General features: G+C 31.0%; 6 protein-coding genes across 10 annotated transcripts in view; 3 read left to right on the top strand and 3 right to left on the bottom strand.

Moving 5' to 3' along the window:
• Positions 1-1,634, bottom strand: part of LOC101488712 (plastidic glucose transporter 4-like) — a 4,442-nt gene extending 2,808 nt beyond the window's left edge. Inside the window, exons 1-3 of one of the 2 annotated variants that reach the window (XM_004492899.4) lie at positions 1,480-1,634; positions 1,186-1,352; positions 104-218 (exon numbers count right to left, since the gene is read on the bottom strand). In XM_004492899.4, coding sequence (XP_004492956.1) covers positions 104-218; positions 1,186-1,315 — 245 coding nt within the window. In that variant the 5' untranslated portion in view covers positions 1,316-1,352; positions 1,480-1,634. The other variant, XM_004492898.4, reaches the window with a different exon arrangement.
• Positions 1,635-6,584: 4,950 nt separating this feature from the next.
• LOC101488387 (zinc finger protein 6) lies at positions 6,585-7,470 on the top strand. Its single transcript, XM_004492897.4, has one exon. It carries the CDS (start codon positions 6,654-6,656, stop codon positions 7,188-7,190), a length of 537 nt encoding a protein of 178 aa, XP_004492954.1. The 5' UTR covers positions 6,585-6,653; the 3' UTR covers positions 7,191-7,470.
• A 1,318-nt stretch (positions 7,471-8,788) lies between these two features.
• On the top strand, positions 8,789-11,912 carry LOC101514983 (chloroplastic group IIB intron splicing facilitator CRS2-B, chloroplastic-like). 4 transcript variants are annotated; one of them, XM_004492896.4, is made up of 10 exons: positions 8,789-9,029; positions 9,170-9,187; positions 9,277-9,487; positions 9,575-9,659; positions 9,912-9,979; positions 10,184-10,234; positions 10,336-10,409; positions 11,100-11,158; positions 11,245-11,321; positions 11,735-11,912. In XM_004492896.4, the coding sequence occupies exons 3-10, from the start codon at positions 9,281-9,283 to the stop codon at positions 11,849-11,851; spliced, it is 738 nt and encodes a 245-aa protein (XP_004492953.1). In that variant the 5' UTR covers positions 8,789-9,029; positions 9,170-9,187; positions 9,277-9,280; the 3' UTR covers positions 11,852-11,912. The 4 variants fall into 4 exon arrangements, with proteins under 4 accessions (XP_004492953.1, XP_004492952.1, XP_004492950.1 ...); XM_004492895.4 differs by having other exon boundaries at positions 8,789-9,045; XM_004492893.4 differs by lacking the exon at positions 9,170-9,187 and having other exon boundaries at positions 8,790-9,045.
• A 2,201-nt stretch (positions 11,913-14,113) lies between these two features.
• LOC101514655 (putative pentatricopeptide repeat-containing protein At5g37570) lies at positions 14,114-16,432 on the bottom strand. The gene has a single exon (XM_004492892.4). The coding sequence runs from the start codon at positions 16,290-16,292 to the stop codon at positions 14,607-14,609; it is 1,686 nt and encodes a 561-aa protein (XP_004492949.1). The 5' UTR covers positions 16,293-16,432; the 3' UTR covers positions 14,114-14,606.
• A 426-nt stretch (positions 16,433-16,858) lies between these two features.
• On the top strand, positions 16,859-17,777 carry LOC101514335 (uncharacterized). The gene has a single exon (XM_004492891.4). The coding sequence runs from the start codon at positions 16,980-16,982 to the stop codon at positions 17,526-17,528; it is 549 nt and encodes a 182-aa protein (XP_004492948.1). The 5' UTR covers positions 16,859-16,979; the 3' UTR covers positions 17,529-17,777.
• A 305-nt stretch (positions 17,778-18,082) lies between these two features.
• The window catches only part of LOC101513998 (uncharacterized), a 4,458-nt gene continuing 1,412 nt past the window's right edge, over positions 18,083-21,128 (bottom strand). Inside the window, exons 4-6 of the mRNA XM_004492890.3 lie at positions 19,545-21,126; positions 19,140-19,251; positions 18,083-19,041 (exon numbers count right to left, since the gene is read on the bottom strand). Of these exons, the coding sequence (XP_004492947.2) occupies positions 18,329-19,041; positions 19,140-19,251; positions 19,545-21,126 (2,407 nt within the window). The 3' untranslated portion in view covers positions 18,083-18,328. The remainder of the gene's footprint in view (positions 19,042-19,139; positions 19,252-19,544; positions 21,127-21,128) is intronic.

The raw sequence follows: 21,128 nt of genomic DNA, 5'->3' as shown, positions 1-21,128 counted from the left end.
CCTACACGAAACATGGCATTATCAGAGTTTCCCACCTAAAAATAATAATCAATTAAAATCAGTAGTATAACAAGTGAAATTCAAACAAAGATGAAATTCATACCCAAGATGATAACCAAATAAAAAGGCTCCAAGACAAGCAACACCGACATAGGGAAAAACAGTTCCAGAAACTCTGCTTGGAGCATTATTGGGGATAAGATCCTCAATATCTTCATCTGCAATCCAGTTTTACTCGGTTACATTTCAGGAAAACAAGTACATTCGTAACTTACATATATGACGTTAAGAGAATGTAAAGACTATGTCGATGACAATTCTCTTCTTAAAGATTACATAATCCAAGTATAGTTTTAACTAACTGCAACAATGATTAAATGCCATTCACATATCAACAGGACTGACTGTCAATTAGTGATCAGCATTCTCTTAAAACTGATCACAAAGCAAATAAATCTGTCTTGCTAAGGAAACTCCCAAGACATCTGAATAAAATTTCATGCTGGTTGAGTTTGAAAACAGGCTTAGTTTTTCTGTCAACAACCCCAACAGACACAAACATGAATGAACATTTACAGTTACATAGACCATCAAAAGCAGAACATTAACATCAATAGAAAACATATAATTAACTTGTAAATGACTTGTAACTAACACTTAATTAATGTAACTAATTTTACATCTCTAACAAATGTTTAATTATATTTCACCATACATTTGGGTACAAACATTACTCAATCAAGGGGAAAACACTATAAGTAATAGTAACTCCATACCTAAATATAAGACTTTCTTGAGAAATTTCTTTTTCCCCTTCAATAAGATTTTCTTTGAATTTTCGAGAGCATTAATTATTTATTTACCAATATACCCTAGTTAATTTACACTTTTTTCTACAACCAACGATAGATACTACTATAATATAATATTAACATTAACTAATTTTCTCCCTTCAAATGAAAACTTGTAAAAACAATACTCTCACAATTAGTGATTCATTTGGCAAAAAATTGTCCTAAAATGAATTACAATTTTCAAATTACAATGTAACATTAACTATTTTTTCCAATTGTACCATCTAAATAATATTACAAACATCATTTTCAATATTTTTGAGTTTGTATGAATGATAATAGTGAATATACCAATAGTTGATAAGGATATTTTAGTCAAATGAACACAAACCAGAAGGTTGAAACCTGAGTGATCTAGGCTTAACCGAGGAACCAAAGATGGAAGCAAAACCCCTTCTTTTACTAGTCAACTCGGTTTCCATGATGACCGAACCAGACCTCAAACCGCAGCAGCTGCTCATTACTCTCTTCTGATTTCAACAATACCCTTTGTTGCATCTGAAACCCACAAAGTTATTATACCTTCTTCAACGGACAATTTCATATCTGATCTAAAATCTCCAATTGTCAGAAAAGTCAAAACACACGAATTAATATGCAAAATCACAATGGAGTTAATACGAACCGCAGTAACCGATCAAACTGGAGAGTGAATCTAGGACACTGCTAATAACGGTAGAATTTACCACAGTAAATACGAAAACATTGGTCAAATAAATTAAACTTAAGTTATGCTGCACTGTGAGTTATTATACGGTGGATTCTTTCATGTTGGTCATTGGTACACCTCCATGAAAAATTTGTGTTTTTTTAAGTGACCAATATCTTTTAAAGTTTTTTCTATCTTATAATAGTTATTATTTCTTTGCTATCAAACTTTTCATAAAAACATTCCTATAAAATAGTTAAAATGTTAAACAAATAAAGATAATAGTGTATTAATTACTTATTAATCAAATTTATTGATTAGTTTATCAATAAAAAAAATTAGCTAGTCGCGTGAATTAGACACGGACGAATCTAAATATCCGTCAAACATGGGATAAAAAAATAATCATAAATTTTATATAAAATTAAAATAAATAATTTTTTTCTGGAATACTATCAAATTTTATATATACATTTAAGGTGTTATGATAAAAATATTTATAAAAAATTGATTTTTAAGTTTAAACTTTTTGGTTATTTTAATTTCTTGAGTTTTTTGTGCTTAAAATTTTATATATAATTTTTTTTAGTTAAATTTTTTTAAATTTCATGGGATATATTTTAGAACATTTTAAAATATATTTATTAAAAATTTCAAGAATTACACATAATTAACTTAATAATGTGGAGTAAAACTCTTGACAAAAATATATTATAATGACATATAAAAACCTAATGTATATAAATATTATTATAAATAATATGTAATGGCATGAATATAGGCATTACGTATATGCATTTGAAAAGTACATATCCCACAATAATATATACCATTGCATGTTAGTTGAATTACATGACATATTAATTAGTGTGGGGTGAGGGAGTGGCCATAGTCTAGGGTTGACATCGCCCAAATGTGTCTCTGATTAGAGGTGTTAATTTATGATACAATTTAGATTAATTATGAGATTAAAAATCATTTGATTCAAAAAAATAGAATTGTGGTTTAGTGTAGTTTGGATGATGCATTAAAAAAAATATAATTTGATATGAATTAATATAGTTAAATCAAATTAATTTTCGATTGAGTCAAATTACAATTATAATTTTTTTAATATTATTATTAATTAATTTAACAATTTTTAAATAAAAATAAAACATATAATATATTAAAAATTAACATTATGAAATAAAAATGATTGAATATGTGTAAAATATATGAAATTGATTAAATATATTTTATGGAACAAATAAAAATGATTGATTATGTTTAAAATATATGAAACAATTATGTATGTTTTTTATGGAAAAACAAATAAGTATTATTAAAAAACAAATTAATGCAATAAGGGGAAAAAATTGAAATAAGTTGCTATATTTTTAAATTAATTACTGTTAATATATATTTAACAACCTCAAAAAAAAATTGTTGTAAAAAATTAGTAAAAAAATTATCATTTGATTGCTAAATTTCTTTATCTTGTTTTGGCATTTTTTGTATCTAATTCAATTACAAAAAGAACTATGTCAATAATGAAAATTGTCAAAATAAGTCACCAAAATAAAATGAATTTTCTGCAAATAAATTAAATATTTATATTGAAAAATATATGATTAGTCTATTAGTATAATATATATCAATTATAAATGAATTAATTATTTCAAGCGTAGTAAAACTTAACCCTTTTTTTTTAGAAGCTTCTGTTATTTTTTATTTGTTGTTAATTTAATTTATATTTTATACAAAATCAATTATGAATTTATTTGTTAAATTATTTAATAAATTAATTTTAAAAATATTGTTTTCTTTACATTAAACCCCTCGTAAAATTAATTCTAGTTTTACAACTAAATTGCAATATTTTATACTATTCAAAAATAAGTATTAAGATTTATATATGAGTGCAGGATTGATTCTATTTGATTTGGTTTGAAAACACAAATTTGAAATTCAATTTGTTATAAAAAGCGATTTTTCACAAAAAAAAATATTTAAATAATATTCAATTTTATGCATTTTTTATTTAGATTAAATTTATCTGCGATCTTTATTTAGATCTGACTGAATTTAAATGTGAACACCCTATCATGGATTATGGTCTCATCGAACAATTCTATTAAGAACGTGGAGTCCCGATATGTCATCATATGTAAAACATTGAACCCAGTGGAAGTTAGTAAGATTCTTATAGATTTGTCCAAATAATTGAAGACTAACTCAACGTCAATCACGCAAACATGTTTGAAATTATTTATACTAGCATTCACCACACACCATTGTAACCCTTTATTCCACTTAAGCACACCATTTCTCACTAGTCACTAGTCCTCTTTCATTATTTATCTGGAGATTTTTTATAAATAAATAAATAAATAAAACAAGAAAAATCTAGGAGAAATATTAGTTTAGACATAACCACAATTTAAAAATATTAGGACACAAAAATAAAAAATAAAAAATAAAAATAACTAATTTTTTTTCATTTTGTATATGTGTCTAAATAATTTATATTTGTGGTTTATGACCAAACAAATCTTACTCTTAAATCTGAATTGATCATTGATTCCTGTTTTTTTCTACATCCTGTCCGTTGTAAATGTAAACTTGTTTTCTTTTTCTCGTATGGTACTAGACTTATATACATGCATGACAAATGATTATAAGACATGAAAACAACTCTTTTCAAATGATCCACAATCAGCTAAGTTTTTATATTTGTTTGTTAGTGATGTTAAACTGTCCTCTTAATTATTCTCGAGTTATAGACTTAATTAATTAGATAAATTTTCCCAAAGAAACTCTATATAAAATATTAAAATAATAAGTTTTAAATGATTATTTTTTAGCTCTTTCATTTAATTATATGTAAATATTCACTTATAAGATAAGATTACATCAACAAAAGAATCAAAAATTGATTTTAAATGAGAAACTCTTGTAAAATTTAAAACAAATTCCATGCTAGATTACAAATGTATCAAGCATTTAAAGCATAAAAGCATATCCCTTTTGTTTGTTTTATGTGGCCAAACCACCATCATTTGATAGTCATGTACTTTTAATTTTTTATTTTATAGGATTCCCTTGGCTATGTATCGATTATTTAAGTTATTATTGAGCATCTCCTTTCTACTAAAAACACAAGAAAACAAAAACACACCAAAAAAAAAAGTATATTTCTTCACGCTTAAAATTTCTATACTGTTTATCATATCATACCTACAGAAAGACATTGCTTGTCAACGATTTCAAAATATGAATATCTAAATTATAACTTACGTAATGTAACTAATTTATATATAAAATAATAATAATAATAACTTATTATGCCATGCGTATAGTGTCACACTCTCTCTATATGAAATTATAGTATCCCCCACCAACACATCATGCTTTAATTAGCTCATGAACATTTGATTTGCAGGAGTCATTAGGTAGTTTCGGAACGAATATATATATTAGAGGGATAAAAGGTTATAAGTTCCACTTCTTCTAATAAAAATGATAATTAATTACTAAATTTAATTCTTTAGCTCTAGCATCATTTGCATTTTTTTTTTTTGCGAAGGCTTGCATCATCTACTTAATTCTATGTGTTACAAATTACTTCATCTATTCCACGTATAAAAACAAAAGAAAGTGAATGGTGATTTCATTAAATTGATATTATTAACTATTGATGTATTATTTTAATTAATATAAATGTAAAGAGATAAATAATAAATTAAAAGTGATACATGTAATTAGGGATGACAAAAACACTCGTATCAACGGATACCACAGATAAAATATGTGACGGGTATGAGGCGGGTAACTTAACATGTATTCGCAGATAAAATAAATAAATATTTTGATTAATCGATAGTTAATAGATACAAATCCGGATGTAATAGTATATGTATTTGCAAATATTTGTATCTGATAATACATTAGTAAAATTGATATGTTGTAACTGTTTTTATTTATGTATTAATAGTTAATTTTTGTGGTGAATTTTTGTTATATAATTTATTTATGTGTTAATGTGTTTGCGTGTTACTATATTTTTTTGTTGGCAAAATAGGGGGAAAATATAAATAATGCAACAACAAAATAACTTTTTGTACATAAATAATTTTTTTTATTTATTTAAAAATATGATATTCATGGATATTCGCTAATGCGTATAAATATTTAGAAATCACATCAAATATCCCATGCGGATAGGCAGTGGAATAGTACTATTTGTATCAATAGATACTCATTGTCATCCCTAAATTGAAAAAATATATTGAAATCATATCAAAAATTAAAAATGATGTTCTTTTTGGTATAAACTCTTTTTAGACAAAATATTTCACGCGTTCCATTAACTTAATTTTATGTAACAATTCAGTCATTTATTTTTTTTTCAATTTCATTCTTTATTTAATTTTAATTAACGATTTGACCATGTGTGTCTTAAAATATCAACAATGTTATCAATTTTGACAGAAATTCAGAAAATTCATCATTATCTTTAAATAAAACCCATAAAATTAGTACTAATCTTCAACAAAATGCATATTTTCGTCAAATTCATAACTCAAATCTTTAAATAAATTCATATTTTCATCTGCAACAATGATCATCAAATTTATCAAATAAAGAACTCGCATTTTAAGATTTAGGTTAGAGATTTGATGTGAAGAATGATAGGAAGAAAAATAATATATTGTCTTGGTGGTTTGGTGATCAAATCTTAAAGTATGAATTCTTTATTTGATAGATTTGACGTTGTTTGAGATAAAGATATAAGTTTATTTGAGGATTTGAGTTGTAGATTTGATAAATATATAAATTTTTGTGAAATAAATAATGAATATTTTGAATTTATATAAAAAAATTATAATATTATTAATATTTTAATACATAAAAAAACAAATAAATAAATAACTGAATTATTATCTAAAATTAAATCAAAGAATTGCATTACATATTTTATTTTCTCTCTACAGATGGAACTTTTAATGTGAGACAAAGGAAATATTAATCATGTTTTTCCTAAAACTTATGCAGTAATAATTTAAACTTTCTTATATAAACCCTTCAAATACATAATTAGTAGCACACAAACACACATCGCATATTTCGGTGCATCTATCTCTCCCACTAGCTCAAATAAATCACTGATGGCCGATGACGAATACCATGGAAATTCCAATACTACCCCTACTAACAACACCCCATCTCTAAAGCTATTTGGCATCAACCTTCAAGAAGCAGCTAGATTGAATCAATCTCCATCATCAGAATCTGAGGCTCTGAATGGTACAAAATACGAATGCCAATACTGCTGTAGAGAATTCGCAAATTCACAAGCATTAGGAGGACACCAAAACGCACACAAAAAAGAAAGACAACTCTTGAAACGTGCTCAAATGCAAGCTGCTCGTGGCTTCGTTAATGCTTCACATATGCATAACACATTTATGTCACCTCCGCCGCAGCATCATTTAATCGCCGGTGGTCTACCGTCTCAGCCACCTTTGTCTTCGTGGCTATACACAACGCATGCTTTAGGTTCAGAAACTTTTTTAGCTCCTGCTTCTGTGTTTGATGGCAGTGCTCGTCACCATCATCAGCATCTGCAGAGATTTCGTGGATTGAATGGTGGTGATAGCAGTAGTGAACAAGGGTTTGGTTTAAATTTGCATCTTGGCTTATAACAACTAGTACTCATTCATCTCATTAATTATGAATTGTATCAGAATCTGAGTTTTAATTTTGAAGTGGTTTTTTTATAATTGTTGACAAATTTTCATTTTTAATCTTTCATATGATATAACAATCCTATTTCACCCATAAAAGATTTTAGTTCATATAGTATGTTTAGGGTTAAATATAATTTTTTTTCTTTTGGTTTTTATTTATTTCTTGATGAACACACGTCAAATTTGGATATTTTAAAATTTAAATTACGTGAAATACAAATGTTATTTATTACTATTATTATTGTTTTATTTTCTTAACATTTAATTTATAGGGATAGGGAATGTCTATATGGCACTCGAACAAGTTTCAACTTATATATATATGCTTCAGATAACTTTTTTCACATATTGCAATTTTCATTTTAAGTTTTTATCATTTTTGTTACCAACTTATTAGTATTACTGGAAATACTGGAACACAGGATTAGAGTTGTCAATGTCACAATTTTATTAATTATTGATCTTAATTCACATATTGGGACTAAAAACTTTCATAAATAAAAATACCCTAAAAAAAAAATTCTTAAGAGTACAAAGCTTTTAAAATTTTGTGGGTCTATGGACCCCTTTTTAAAAAGAAATTTTGATTCTTTTTTTAACAGAAATTTGACATCATTTTTTAAAAATAATTTTTTTCGATTTTTTCCTTAAAATTTTTTGATAAATTTTTATTTTATTTTTTTGATAAAATATTATTTAAAATTTTTCTGAAAAAAAATGTCTTTGAAATTTTTTAAATATTTTTTTGAGAAAAATAAATTTTAAAAATTTTTATGAAAAAAGTTTTAAAATTTTAAAAAGTTATTTTAATAGAGGCTAATATTACAAGTTTATTAAGAAAAATTTTAAATGAGACTTTACGATTTGAAGTTTTATTGACGGCTTTACACATGACTACCAAAATGATTCAAATGTCGTTTCTTTATATTTGAAGTTGTAGGAGAAGGAAAGAAGAAAATGATAAGTTGAATAAGAAATTGAGTTCCAAAAGATTGAAAGGGGTAATTAGTGTTTGAAGCAGGAAAGGAAACGAAGAACACGATGACAGCTGCAATTATAGTGAATCTAGAGTTTGGCTCGGGTCGGGTCATGAGTTTGTCTGTTACGCTCTCTGTTAAATCAAATTTTAAGAAAATAAATTAATTAAATAATGATATTAATCAGTTGATAATATAAATAATAATACTTTAATAAAAAAAATATAAATAATATTATTTCATAATAAAAACAATTAAAAGTGGTGTATACTCAGGGTTAAAAGTGGTGTATCTCTAAAATAATAAAAACAATTAAAAGTGGTGTATCTCTCGAGTGATAAAAATAATAATTTTTTTTTTGTTTTCGAAAATATAGATAATTATTTATTTTTAAGACTTTTTTTATTTATTTGTTAACAAATAAATATAAAATATTTTTATAAAAAAAACCGTTAATATTTCATAATATTTAATATTATTTTTTTAGTAACAATAATTATTATAATTATCATCAAATAATAATTATTATAATTAAATGAATATAAATTAATAGTAATAAATGTGGATGGAAAATTTGGATCTAATGGAAAAGTCTTAACTTCGACCATGTGGTGAAACGAGTTAGAATAATGAGATATCTGAATTCAGTAATAGGATTATCTAAGAAAAGAAAAGAGAATGTGGATGGAAAATATTATTAAAGCGGATGAACCAGAAAAATCACGTATTTGATTTGATAAGAAAATTACACTAACTTGCAGTTGCCGCTTACGAACAATTTGAAGTGGCACTGAAGGCGAAGGAGAATTCAGAAACGGTGAGAAACTCGTCAGGTTTTCCTCTCTTCTTTTTTCCTATTTTCCGTATTACCGCGCGCGAAGTTGCTATTTACTGTCAAAAAATCTATATAGCACTCACAAATTTTCTGGTTTTGTATGTCTTGTGTGTAATTTTCAGGTTCTTACCAAAATTCGGGTTTGGATACATTGTGGCTGTTGTCAATTATATGATAATCATGATTTGTTTCCTAATCACTGTTTAATTTATCCTTTCTTTTTCAACAGATCAATGTTGCATATTGCATCTTCCCCAGCCTTATCCTTAACCTATCCCAGGAGAAACCTTCATTATCGTCATTATTCAACAAAGCCTTTAGTTAAAACAACTTTTTCTGTTCGTTGTTCGGTGCCACAGACAAATAAAGTTGAATTTACTCCTTGGCTCATTGTTGGTTTGGGTAACCCTGGAAATAAATACCATGGCACTAGGCACAATGTAATCATTATTATTATTCACTTTTTTAATTCTCAATGTACTTTTCTATTTGTAGTGAATCTAATCTTTTGTCTTTCTCTTTGTTAGGTTGGATTTGAAATTATTGATAGCCTTTCTCAAACAGAAGGCATTCTCATGAATACAATACAGTCAAAAGCATTGATTGGAATAGGTGCAGCTTCTGCTACCATTGATTTTATTTACATAAATGATATTTTTCACACACAAATTTGGATGGTTAAAACAGTTCAAATATATGGTTACGTTCAGTAGATGGTTAATGAATTTAACAAGATGTATTAACTCATTAACCACAATTTTTAACTGTTCAAATATACATGGTATCCATTAACCATCCGAATTGTGTTGAAATGTAAATGATAATTGTAACATTCACTTATATTTAGTTATCTGGTCTGTACAGGTTCTATAGGAGAAGTACCGGTTTTGCTGGCAAAGCCTCAAACATACATGAATTTTAGTGGGGAATCGGTTAGTTTTTTAGTTTCCTTAATACAATATACATACACTTAAACAAATTGGTCGTGGATGAACTATCTGGTTCATTGATTATTTGTGTATGCTGATATGAGATTATTCATTTCATACAAAACAAAAAGCTAGGGTCTAAGAAATCCTTCACTTGGTGTGTTACCTTTGTGTTCTTGATCGATATAATTTTCCGTATTCTTAAAGGTTGGACCACTTGCTGCATATTATCGAGTACCTTTGCGTCATATTCTACTAGTATGTATTTCTTACCTTTATCCTGTGTAGTTACATTTTGTGAATTTGTTCATGTTTTTTGATGTTTTCCTTGGTGTTAAGTTTGTGGAATTTTTCTATAGGTTTATGATGAAACTAGCCTTCCAAATGGTGTTTTAAGACTTACACCTAAAGGTGGACATGGGCATCACAATGGGTAATGCTTGTTGTATTTCCATAAAATTGGTCATTAAGATTTTTATATGTATCTAAACTAAGTACCATTTCAAAAGTAAGAATTGGTAGGCTACCAAATCCAAACTTTTCAGTTTATGAATAGTGAGGCAGTAAACAGACATTCTATAAACTTATTGATGTAAAACATAAATGAATTGTGACATGCAAAGTTAAGATTTGGCTTTTAGGATGCATTAACGGTGTCATATATGTTATTGCATTTAAATTCCTTTAACTCTTAACAATGATGGGGTGGTTTGTGGGCTTAACTTTATCACCAAATGCTTGTGGTATTTTCATAACAATGAGAGGGGTGATTTGTGGGCTTAGCTTTAAAGAAGAATTCTCTTCTCTGAATTTTAACTTGATTGACTCTTATTTTGTTCTAAACATGACTTCATTGTCTTTCAACCAGGACAATTATTTGAATCTTTCCATGGGTAACATGTAGCATTGTAGCTCTCAGCATCTTTTATTACTTTTTTTTTCAAAGCATTTTTGTGATAAATATTAGTCAAATGATTTTATGGATAATACATTAAGACTGCGATCCCAATATTGCAAACCTTGTTTTCTTGACTTATTTAGGAGTTGGCATTACATTTCTGTATACATGTCCTCTTGTACTGGGAAATCATGAAATGTATAACTGGTGTTAATATTGTTACAGATTGAAAAATGTGATAGGCCATTTGGATGGTTCCCGTGATTTTCCTCGACTTGCAATTGGTTAGTTTCTTGTCTACTTTCACTTTCTAAGTTTATATAGCCATTTCAGTTGTTTAGCAGAGTATATTTCAAAACTATGTTTGTAGGAATTGGAAATCCTCCTGGAACTATGGATTTAAGAGCATTTCTTCTACAAAAGTTTAGTTCAGTGGAAAGAAAGCAGGTTGTACATTCTACTCTTCTACCAAGCATAAATTAGTTTAGTTCTTCCATCATTGCATAAAACTTTTCCGCGTCTGCTAATTGTGAAATGCTTCACAGTCTACATGTTGATGATTATCTGTAGATGAGAGAAATTTAGGATTTAGTTTAATTGTGGAACTTAATTGCAGTTAATAAATGGATCAGAACAAATTTGACTAAAATTACGTAATTGGGGAATATATATCCTAGAAAAATATAACTTAGACAATGCAAATATGTAAACAGTTGGTATGATCTACAAAAGCAATAGGAGGAGTAATAAACCTGAAACCTGTGGCACTAAAATTATTAGATTTTACAAATTAGGTACCTTGATTTTCTTATTTGAAATTTGATGCCAACACTTTTGTTTTTTGGTTTTTTTAATGGCAGGTTGATGAATCATTGGAGCAAGGAGTTCAAGCTGTTAGGACCTTAGTGCTCAATGGGTTTAATCACCATGTCAATAGATTCAATTTAGGGCAAAAATACAAGTACAATAAAGTTTAATTTCTCTCAAATGTACCACTAGTTTTTGGTTATAGATGAAATGAAATCCATGGTTACCTCATTGTGTATGCTTGCATTTTCACCTACAAGCTTGGCCTAATCTGTTGATTCGTGCCGTTCTCACTATCCCTCACATTGGCTTTAGCAGATAATTGCTTCATGGTGAGAAAATTAAGCAGTTAGGACAAATCTACGAAATTGGTACCATGTGGGTAGGCAACTTTTGCTATTTGGCATCTCATAACCCTCTGTTTGAGAAATTCTATTACCACGTCACTTTTGTACACCTTTTCTTTTATATCATTGACTTGCATTCTGTAAAATCATCACATATTTACCACAAAACAAAGACATGCAATCATAGGAGTGTAGAAAGTATAGATACACAAAATTCAGAGCAAAATTACAAGGGAGACGTAAAATAAAACAGCACAGCGCAGAACTCATCAATTATGATGATTTTTTAAGTTAAAAATAATTGTTGGTTGTTAGTTACAACATTGTCTATAGTGCAAGGGAAAGAATTGACATTGAATGAGGATAGTCTAAACTAACTGTCAATTTGGTTACTAATAAATATTTAGTTAACAGGCAAACTAAAATTTCATTTAGGCAGGCGCCATCACAATCAAGTTCAGTTCCTCCTTCTCGCAATTAGAATCTAACTCAGAACCATATATCTCAATTGGAAGACTATTTGACATGGAAGAGTTATTGCCTAGGCGTACAAAAATCTCCTTATTGTGGTATGCTCCTATATCATCCTATTGATCTTTTTTCGATAGCGCACTGACAGTGATATGCCTTGAACTTTTGGAAATGATACGCCACGACTGGAACGGGGCTTGCCAAAGCCCATAGGCCTGTGCAGACGTGAGGAATGTATTCTTTCTTAGATGGGGCAGAAAGGCTCCGAAGTTTCCGAAAATCATCATTTCTTTGATTTGAATGAATTTGATGAAGAAGACACTTATTGAGCCTCCATTTATAGAATGGTATAGGAATCCCGCTATGCGTCACCGAATTTGATGGCATGCACAATTTTAGTTAGTTCTCCCACTACTTTTGTGCAGTTTAAGACTACCATGTCTGTTTAATGAAAAACTGGTCGGCTCTGGCTACCTTGCGGAGCAAACAAAATCTCTCCCAATCACACTGCTTGTATGAACAAACAAACTTTGTACAAACATATAATTTTCTATGGTCGGGAATTGAGCAAATCGCAACTTTTTGTAAAAAAAAAAAAGGTTAAATTCTAAATTTTACAACGTGGGCTTCATAGAGCTATGTTGTAGTTCAATATTATTAAACATGTTTGAGTGTAAAATTTGAAAATTACTCCTTGGTCACTCTCATAATGAGTAACTTATTTGAATATTTCATATAAAAATCTCTTTATTATGGTATGCTCCTATATCATCCTGATCTTTTTTCGACAGCGCATTGACAATTATATACCTTGAACTTTTGGAAATGATACGCCACGACTGGAAAGGGGCTTGCTAAAGCCCATAGGCCTGTGCAGATGTGCAGAATGTATTATTTCTCAAGCGAGACGGAAAGACTCTGAAGTTGTCGAAAATCGTCATTTCTTTGATTTGAATGAATTTGATGAAGAAGACACTTATTGGGACTCCATTTATAGAGTGGTAAAGGAATTCCGCAGACACAATTCTGGCTAGTTCTCCACACTACTTTTCTGCAGACTATCATGCCTGTTTAATGAAAAATGAAAAACTGATTGAATCTGGATACTTTGCGGAGCAAACAAAATCTCCTCCAATCACACTACTTGTATGAACAAACAAACTTTATACAAACATATAATTATTTTTTTTTTTCTGGAATTTAGCAAATCACAACTTTTTATCAACAAAAAAAGGGGGGTTAAATTCTAGATTTTACAACTGGGTTTCATAGAGCTATGTTGTAGTTCAATATTATTAAACAAGTTTGAGTGTAAAATTTAAAAATTACTCCTTTGCCACTCTCATAATGAGTAACTTATTTCAATATTTCATATAAATTAGAAAAATGTATAAATGAAAGAGAGAGTAATATATTTATTTAATCATCATTATCAATTATTGACTTGATAGATGTTGACTTGAAAGTTGTGTTAGTAGTATGAGTCAAAAGTATAATCAGAAGAAAATAATTATTTTGAAATTAAAAATTAAAAAAGTCGTTCATTTTAGAACATTATTTTATAAAAGAATCGCTCATTGTCAGACGGAGAGAGTACATATAAAAATTTGTGGACAATAACATCACGTCGGTATGAGTGGTTAGGGATCCTCTTCGTTAGTGATGACTCTATTATTAGTATTCCGAATATATGAAAGTTCAATTATACAAAAAATATGCATTTATACATCAAAACTTTAGTATAGGAAAATTTATACACCTAATGAGATAGCACTTTTTACGCATGAAAAATTTGCTGGAGAATACTTAATGACCAAATAAAGTGACTTGTGGATCAATTATAACACCTCAAGCTTCTCAAACAATGACTGCACCATCTGTACAGTGGAATGTTAATTTTCTGCTTCTTCAACCCCATACAATTCCAAACAGTGGCACGAAGCTGGTTCCTATCATCAGATTGATTGGCAGCCTTCTCCAATCGCTTCATGGTATGATGGATTAGAAAATAAAGCTTGTAACTCAAAAGCCACTCTCACAATTACTGAAAACTTGGAATATATAGGCAACGAAAATGATGTGCAATGCTCGTCAATACATAAGTTAATCACGAGACTGACAAGCAATGTTCTTCTTTATTCTGTCCTTTGATCTCTCTTTGAATCGAACTATACCCTGAAGGTTTTTTCATCCCCTTTTTACTCATCAACTTCTTAACTTCTTCTGCACATTCCCATTTATCCTTTGATGCATAAGTGTTTGCAAGAAGAACATAATTTCCAGAATCTGCAGGGTCAATCTCAAAGAGATGTCTGGCAGCAGTCTCACCCAATTCCACATTGCCATAAATTCGACAAGCTGCTAATAAAGAACCCCAAGTTATTGCATCAGCACGATATGAACTCTCTTTTATGAAACTGTATGCCCTTTCCAATTGTCCGGCCCTCGCAAAGAGATCAACCATGCAAGTATAGTGCTCAGGTAAGGGCTCAATATCATACTCCCCAGTCATAATCTGAAAAAACCTACAACCTTCTTCAATAAGACCTGAAGAGCTACATGCATTGAGGACACCAATGAATGTAACTTGGTTTGGCTTTAAACCTTCCTGCCGCATCTTTAAAAAAAGATCTATAGCATCTTGTGATTTTCCATGCTCAGCAAAAGCTGCAATCATCGCACTGTAAGAATACAAATCTCTGTTTCTCATTATACTAAACTCCCTCCATGCTAAGTCTATATTTCCACACTTTGAGTGCATGTGAACCAATGCATTGGAAACAATATGTGTCCTTTCACAAAAATCCTCCTCGATATGGTTTGTTAAAGAGTTAGACATTCTAATGTCCCTAAGTTGAGCACAAGCTGATATAGCACCCACCATTGCCACCACGGTGATTTTAATCCTTGCTTGTCTCATTTTCTCATACATCTCAATAGCTTCCTTTGCATATCCATTTTGAGCATAACAAGCCAGCATTGCTGCACAAGTTGATGGATCTTGTGGCACTACTATTTCATCGAATATCCTTTTCGCTTCACTCATGTTCCCTAACTTCCCATACCCAGATATCATTGCAACCCATGTGACCTCGTCCTTGCCACTCATGACATCATACAATTCCTTGGCAGCATTCATGTCACCACAGTTTGCATACCCAGCAACCATAGTAGTCCAAGTAAAAGAATTCCTTTCCCCCATGCTATCAAACAACAGCCTTGCATCAACCATTCTCCCCATCTTGGCATACCCACAAATCATAGCCGTCCAAGCAACAACATCTCTCTCAACCATTTCATCAAAAATGTCACGTGCATCACATACAAAGCCACATTTTGCATACATATCAAGGAGTGCAGTTTGCACAATATTGTTTCCAAGAAACCCTGACTGCACCAACCTAGCATGCACTTGTTTCCCTTCAAACATGGCCGGGACACGGCCACACGCGTTGAGGACCGAGGAAAATGTGAACCCAGATGGAAAAATCCCATTTTGGTGCATTCTAGCGTAGGTAGAAATGCAATGGCGAAAATGTGTGTGATGGGAAAGGAATGCGCGAATGAGAGAAGTCCACAGGAAGCAATTGGAGCAATTTGGCATTGTATCAAACAGTTTGTAGGCATAACAAAGATTGGATTTTTCAGCACTAAATTGGAGAACCCGAAGTAGCATACGACCCCAAAGGTGATGGGGTGGATTTGGAGTGAGGAGTTTGAGAAAGAGTGCGTGGGTTTGTTTAAGATGAGCAATACTTTTGGCCCTGTGGAGTGTTGAAGTGGTGATCTTCATATTGATGAAGATTGGTCATGTTTTACTTTGGAAGAGTGTGGATTGTCAAAGAAAAAAAAAAGGCATAATACATTTGTTTTGTTGTTTATGACTCAAAAAGATATAATGTAAGATTGGTTCTATTTTTAGTTAAACTAAAATTGATTTTAAAAATGTAGAATTAATTTTTCTTAAATATAGACTCCCGGTAGAGTCTACTAGAAATAATTAGACTTTTAAAATATAATAAATTCCGGTTGAATTTTTTTCTTGAAATTAATTGAGAAAATTTTTAGAAGATTAAAAAAATGTCAAATTGGTGTTTATAATTAACCGTTTACTATCAATTTAAGTCTTTATGTTTGACTTTTTATTATTAAGTTGATCCCTAAGATTATTATTAAATATGAAAAAAAAAACATCTATAATTTCATAAGTGTGATGCAAAATTAGAGCCGAATTTTGTGTTTACTTATAAAATACCACGTGCAAATAGAGAAAATTTAGGTTATTAAAAATGCTAATATTTATTAGACCGTTGCAATATGAATATAAAATAGCACAGTACTGTTTTGTTATTTATTTATTTGTTATTGATTTTAGTAGAAAAAAGTGATGAAAAGTAGCAACGGCTCTATTTTCATCATATCCAATTCCAACCCTCATTCTTTGTTCTTCTCACAACACTGAACACAACAGCATCACATCATGGATATGGAGAGAGGACCCAGATACAATGCATACGCTAAGTTAAGAGAAACAAAGCTTCGAATGAACTACCTAAGACAACAACAACAACAACAAAATGAACAAGATGAACCAAAAATTCCAACCCCACCAACAAAACAGGTCAAGTTTCAAGTTGGTTTGGCTTCAGGGAGAAAAGGGTCTTTTCATTTAGCTCAATCTGTTCCGGATTTCACTTCATTGTTGAGGAAGGAAAATCGGAAGCCAACGAATTTGATACCCCCTACTATTACTACTACACCTCCATTATTGAAGAGTAAGAGTTTCAACAAAGGTTGTGGTGGTGTTTTGTCAAGTTCAAGAGGTAGTACATCAGTAAATGCTGGAGAGAAGAAAAGGGTTGCTGCTGGTGGTGGAATTCTTATGGCAAGGAAAAGTTATGCTAACATTGATGAACTAAGAAGTTTTTCTTCTGCTACTGCAAATGCTATCAATGGTGAGATTAGAGGTGGAGGAAGGAATAGTAGAGTTGTGGGGAACAAAACTGTTTTAAGGAGTAGACAGCTTTGATTTTTTGTTCAATTTGTAGCTTTGAAAGGCTTTGGTTTATTATTGTTCATGCCTTCATTGCTGATTTGTTTTTCATATTTCTGGTTTTAATTTGCATTTTTTTTTTTTGGAAGGAAGGAAAAGTGAATTTGCAGTAGGATTTAATGTAAGTGTAAGAAGAAGGATAGTTTTGATATTCTATTCCTCTTTTTGATTGGGAAGAACATTGTTTTTTGTATTTTGAAATAAATAAATTTGTTTATTTCTTCATTGATTGGTAAAGACTTTGTATTAATTGAAGTGTGTAATGTGTCATTTATTATTGGAAAAAGAATAAGGGTTTGTAAGCATAAACAATCAAGACAGTTTTGTCTTATATGGGTTTATTTTGTGTGAGGTAATTAAGCCTGAAGGCTTAGGGTTGATCAAATCAAAATTGAATACATTTGCAAAATATGGACCATGCTTGTTATTGTTTAAGATTTATGAGACTTCAAAGAAGAATTCAATATTGGATTTCCTGATTGTTTTAACAGTGAAGATCAAAAACTGCATATAGTAAATTTCTTACTGCCTTGAGCTAAATTAGCTAATTTTTTATTTCTAAGCAAATGCTGAAACCACAATTCCACAAACATTCTAATGAGCATTTGTTGGCTAATTCAAATCATAACATATATAATAACAATATTAATATGAAAAGAGCAGCATTGTCAACTGGACTTTATTTGTCCACTAATTCAAAAGAGCCTAAAGAAGCCTCCATTAGAGAGATACCACAACCCCATTTGTACAAAAAAAAATACACCTTCAATAGAATTTCAAAAGGAATAAGAACAATGCTTGCAACCAACAAGATCTTCAAAAACTTCATCAACCAAATTATGAAGTATGTCTCCATCTATATCAACACCAGTCTCAAATCCTTCAATATCAAAATCAGTCCATTTCCCCAGTGAGCGGCCCATCTCCCGTTCGATTATTTCATCGGGTGCCATGCCAGCCATACATGACCACTTCTTGACCTCTCTCTTGACCTCTTGAGCTAACATCTCAGCTTTTATGCATAACGGTAGCTTAGTCCATACCTTGAATCCTGTGTAAAAATATTGGAAACAATTTGATTCAAGATATTCCATAACACAATCAAAGACAAATCCCTTGAGCATCTTTCTTGGTTTGGAATCCTCAAAACCGGCTAAACCATTAAAATCAGTCCACATAGCATCATCTGCCATAGTGTCCAATTCATTAAGAAGAAACCGATAAATTAGAAGCTGTGGCAATTCTTCCTCGCTATAGTCATTTGAAATTCCAAGCACCAATTCAGCATTCAAGAGAACATGCTTCATATTGTTGAAATTGCTTCTTGTGAATTGTGTCCCGAAAGAATATAAGTATTGTAATGCCATAGGAATTTGGTTGACAATATTAGTTATTATCTTGCCTATACTTCCTTTATTAAAGGATTCTGCAGAATCTAAAAGTTCATCGTCATGTTCCGATTGTTCTATCTGAGGATGAAAACTATGCCCTGTAATTAAACCAAGGATCACAGTAGGATTAAAATAAATAAAAATTGAAATTATGAATCATTTTTACATGATCAAAGTTTTTGAAGTTCCGTTTTACCTAAGCTTTCATCGAGACTACTAGAAGAAAATGAAGCTTCCAAAACAGATCCGGGACTGAGATGATTACTATTGCAAGAGGTTCCTAACAACCTTTCTTGTTTCGTTCCACGCTAATAGGAAAAGAAACCAAAGATAATGTCAGATATAATAAGAGTCAAAATTCCAACATTCCACAAACCGCAGTATAAATTTTGATAAAAAAACTACAGTTAACAGATTTTTGCTCAAACGAAGGTTAAACAAAGCTCAAGTTACTTTAATTTAGACTCAAGCACTGCGTCTCGAGTTTTTAACAAAAATGAAGAACTAGATATTGCCAACAGCTAACTGATATCAAGAGAAAAATAGTCATAAATATTCTAAATTTGAGCACACAAAGATAGTATAGATGAAGAAGACATACAATGAAACCAGCATCTTCAGTATGCATATGATCATCATGACAGATCAAATGCTCCGAACTTAGAGCATATATAAGCTCTTGAAGAATCACTGTACTTGATTTTTGAGGTACAGCACTTGTAGAAGCCAACTCATTTTCTTGAGAGGTTAATTCCTTCAACTTTTGTTCTAGAAAGGCACCTAAACCATCAACTTTCAAAGGTGAAGGTCTTTGGAAGTGTGTCTTCCTCTCATTGTTGGTGCTTGTCTCTTCCTCCACGGCAGGTATTTCCATCTTTTGCTTCAAAGGGGAACTAAATGTGAATGAAACTGCGTCATTGTTCCTATTTTCGCTCACCTTAACCGGTTCTCCTGGACCATCTCCTTTATTTTTTACATTGGAATTGTCCAATGAGTAAGAGTCAAAATCCCTCCTTTTTCCACCAATTGCATCACGGCGAAGATTTCTTTGTTTAAACCCAATTGAATTAGCAGGAGTCGTGCCTTCGAGTTGTGAGACATTTATGGTCCTTCTTTTCCTCTCTAACGTCCTTACATGAGACAAAGACTCATGCTGTCTATTACAAGGTTTTTTCTCTAAGTCAAATTTGGAGCTATCAACTTTGGTGGGCGACCTCATCCTCGTTCTACCACTTGCGCTTCTATTCAAAGCAACAAAGTTTTTATTAGTCCCACTTGCAGTGCTCGCAGATGGCGATACTTTTTTTACTTGCATGCTGCACACTGTCGATCCAGATGAAGAGCTTTCACTACTCAATTTGGGTTCTTGTATTTGTGTTTTGTGTTTACAGTCAAAAGCAGATGTGTCATCCTCTCGAGCCCTTAATGGTTGGCATGATGAACTCCATTTAGCTGGACTGTCGCGCGGCATTAGCATTCTTCTGGTAGTAGGTTCATTCCGTGACCGCTGCGCATAACTCTTCTCCTCTTCATCAGTAAAAGAAGATGATAACATTTCCTGACTTCTCAGAAGAACAATATCTCTTCCTTGTCCATGAGAGGGAGTGAACGACTTTCCCTTCTTGTAAGGCGATATCACATCTGAAACAATCGGTGGAGGAACATCTGGATGTAATTGTTCTCTAACCTCCGCCTTACAGTCAATTACATCGAGCAAATTACCACAATTTTTGCAAGAAGTATGTCCTATCAAAGGTTTGGCTGTGCCGGAAACATAACAGGGTTGATCTTGCATAGCCGCTGACTTGCTTCCTACACCATCAGTTACAATGTTGGTCTTAATAGGACATGCAGCAGCATGATACGTAAGAGAAGAACCTTTAGCTCTACTTGCCTGAAGTCCGGGTTCCAAAATTTTAGCAGCCGCTCCTATTAACCTAGAGCTACGAGAAGCACTTTTTCCAGAGGCAATTCTAGGACTCTTCAAAGGAGAAACAAGCTTAGGGTGATGATGATGGTGGTTATACTTTTTCGCTCTTGACAAAACACTCCTAATATGAAGAGCCTCTGCTCCAAACCTAGTCACCGCCCTTCTCTCACACACTCCGGTTTTCTGAAGCTTCTGAGGTCTTGAATCATGTTTCACAATTCCCATTTCCATTTCCAAATCCTTAGTACCTTGCCT

The sequence above is a fragment of the Cicer arietinum genome, chromosome 3, assembly GCF_000331145.2.
Source record: "Cicer arietinum cultivar CDC Frontier isolate Library 1 chromosome 3, Cicar.CDCFrontier_v2.0, whole genome shotgun sequence".
NCBI lineage: Eukaryota > Viridiplantae > Streptophyta > Magnoliopsida > Fabales > Fabaceae > Cicer > Cicer arietinum.
This window is presented reverse-complemented; position numbering and strand designations above follow the sequence as displayed.

What these genes read in the sequence shown, in the direction of transcription:
- LOC101488387 (XM_004492897.4), top strand. Translation starts at nt 6,654, where the DNA reads ATGGCCGATGACGAATACCATGGAAATTCCAATACTACCCCTACTAAC.
- LOC101514983 (XM_004492896.4), top strand. Translation starts at nt 9,281, where the DNA reads ATGTTGCATATTGCATCTTCCCCAGCCTTATCCTTAACCTATCCCAGG. An exon ending in TGAATTTTAGTGGGGAATCG is followed by an intron (nt 9,980 to 10,183) that starts GTTAGTTTTTTA and finishes GTATTCTTAAAG; the next exon opens with GTTGGACCACTTGCTGCATA. An exon ending in GGACATGGGCATCACAATGG is followed by an intron (nt 10,410 to 11,099) that starts GTAATGCTTGTT and finishes ATATTGTTACAG; the next exon opens with ATTGAAAAATGTGATAGGCC.
- LOC101514655 (XM_004492892.4), bottom strand. Translation starts at nt 16,292, where the DNA reads ATGAAGATCACCACTTCAACACTCCACAGGGCCAAAAGTATTGCTCAT.
- LOC101514335 (XM_004492891.4), top strand. Translation starts at nt 16,980, where the DNA reads ATGGATATGGAGAGAGGACCCAGATACAATGCATACGCTAAGTTAAGA.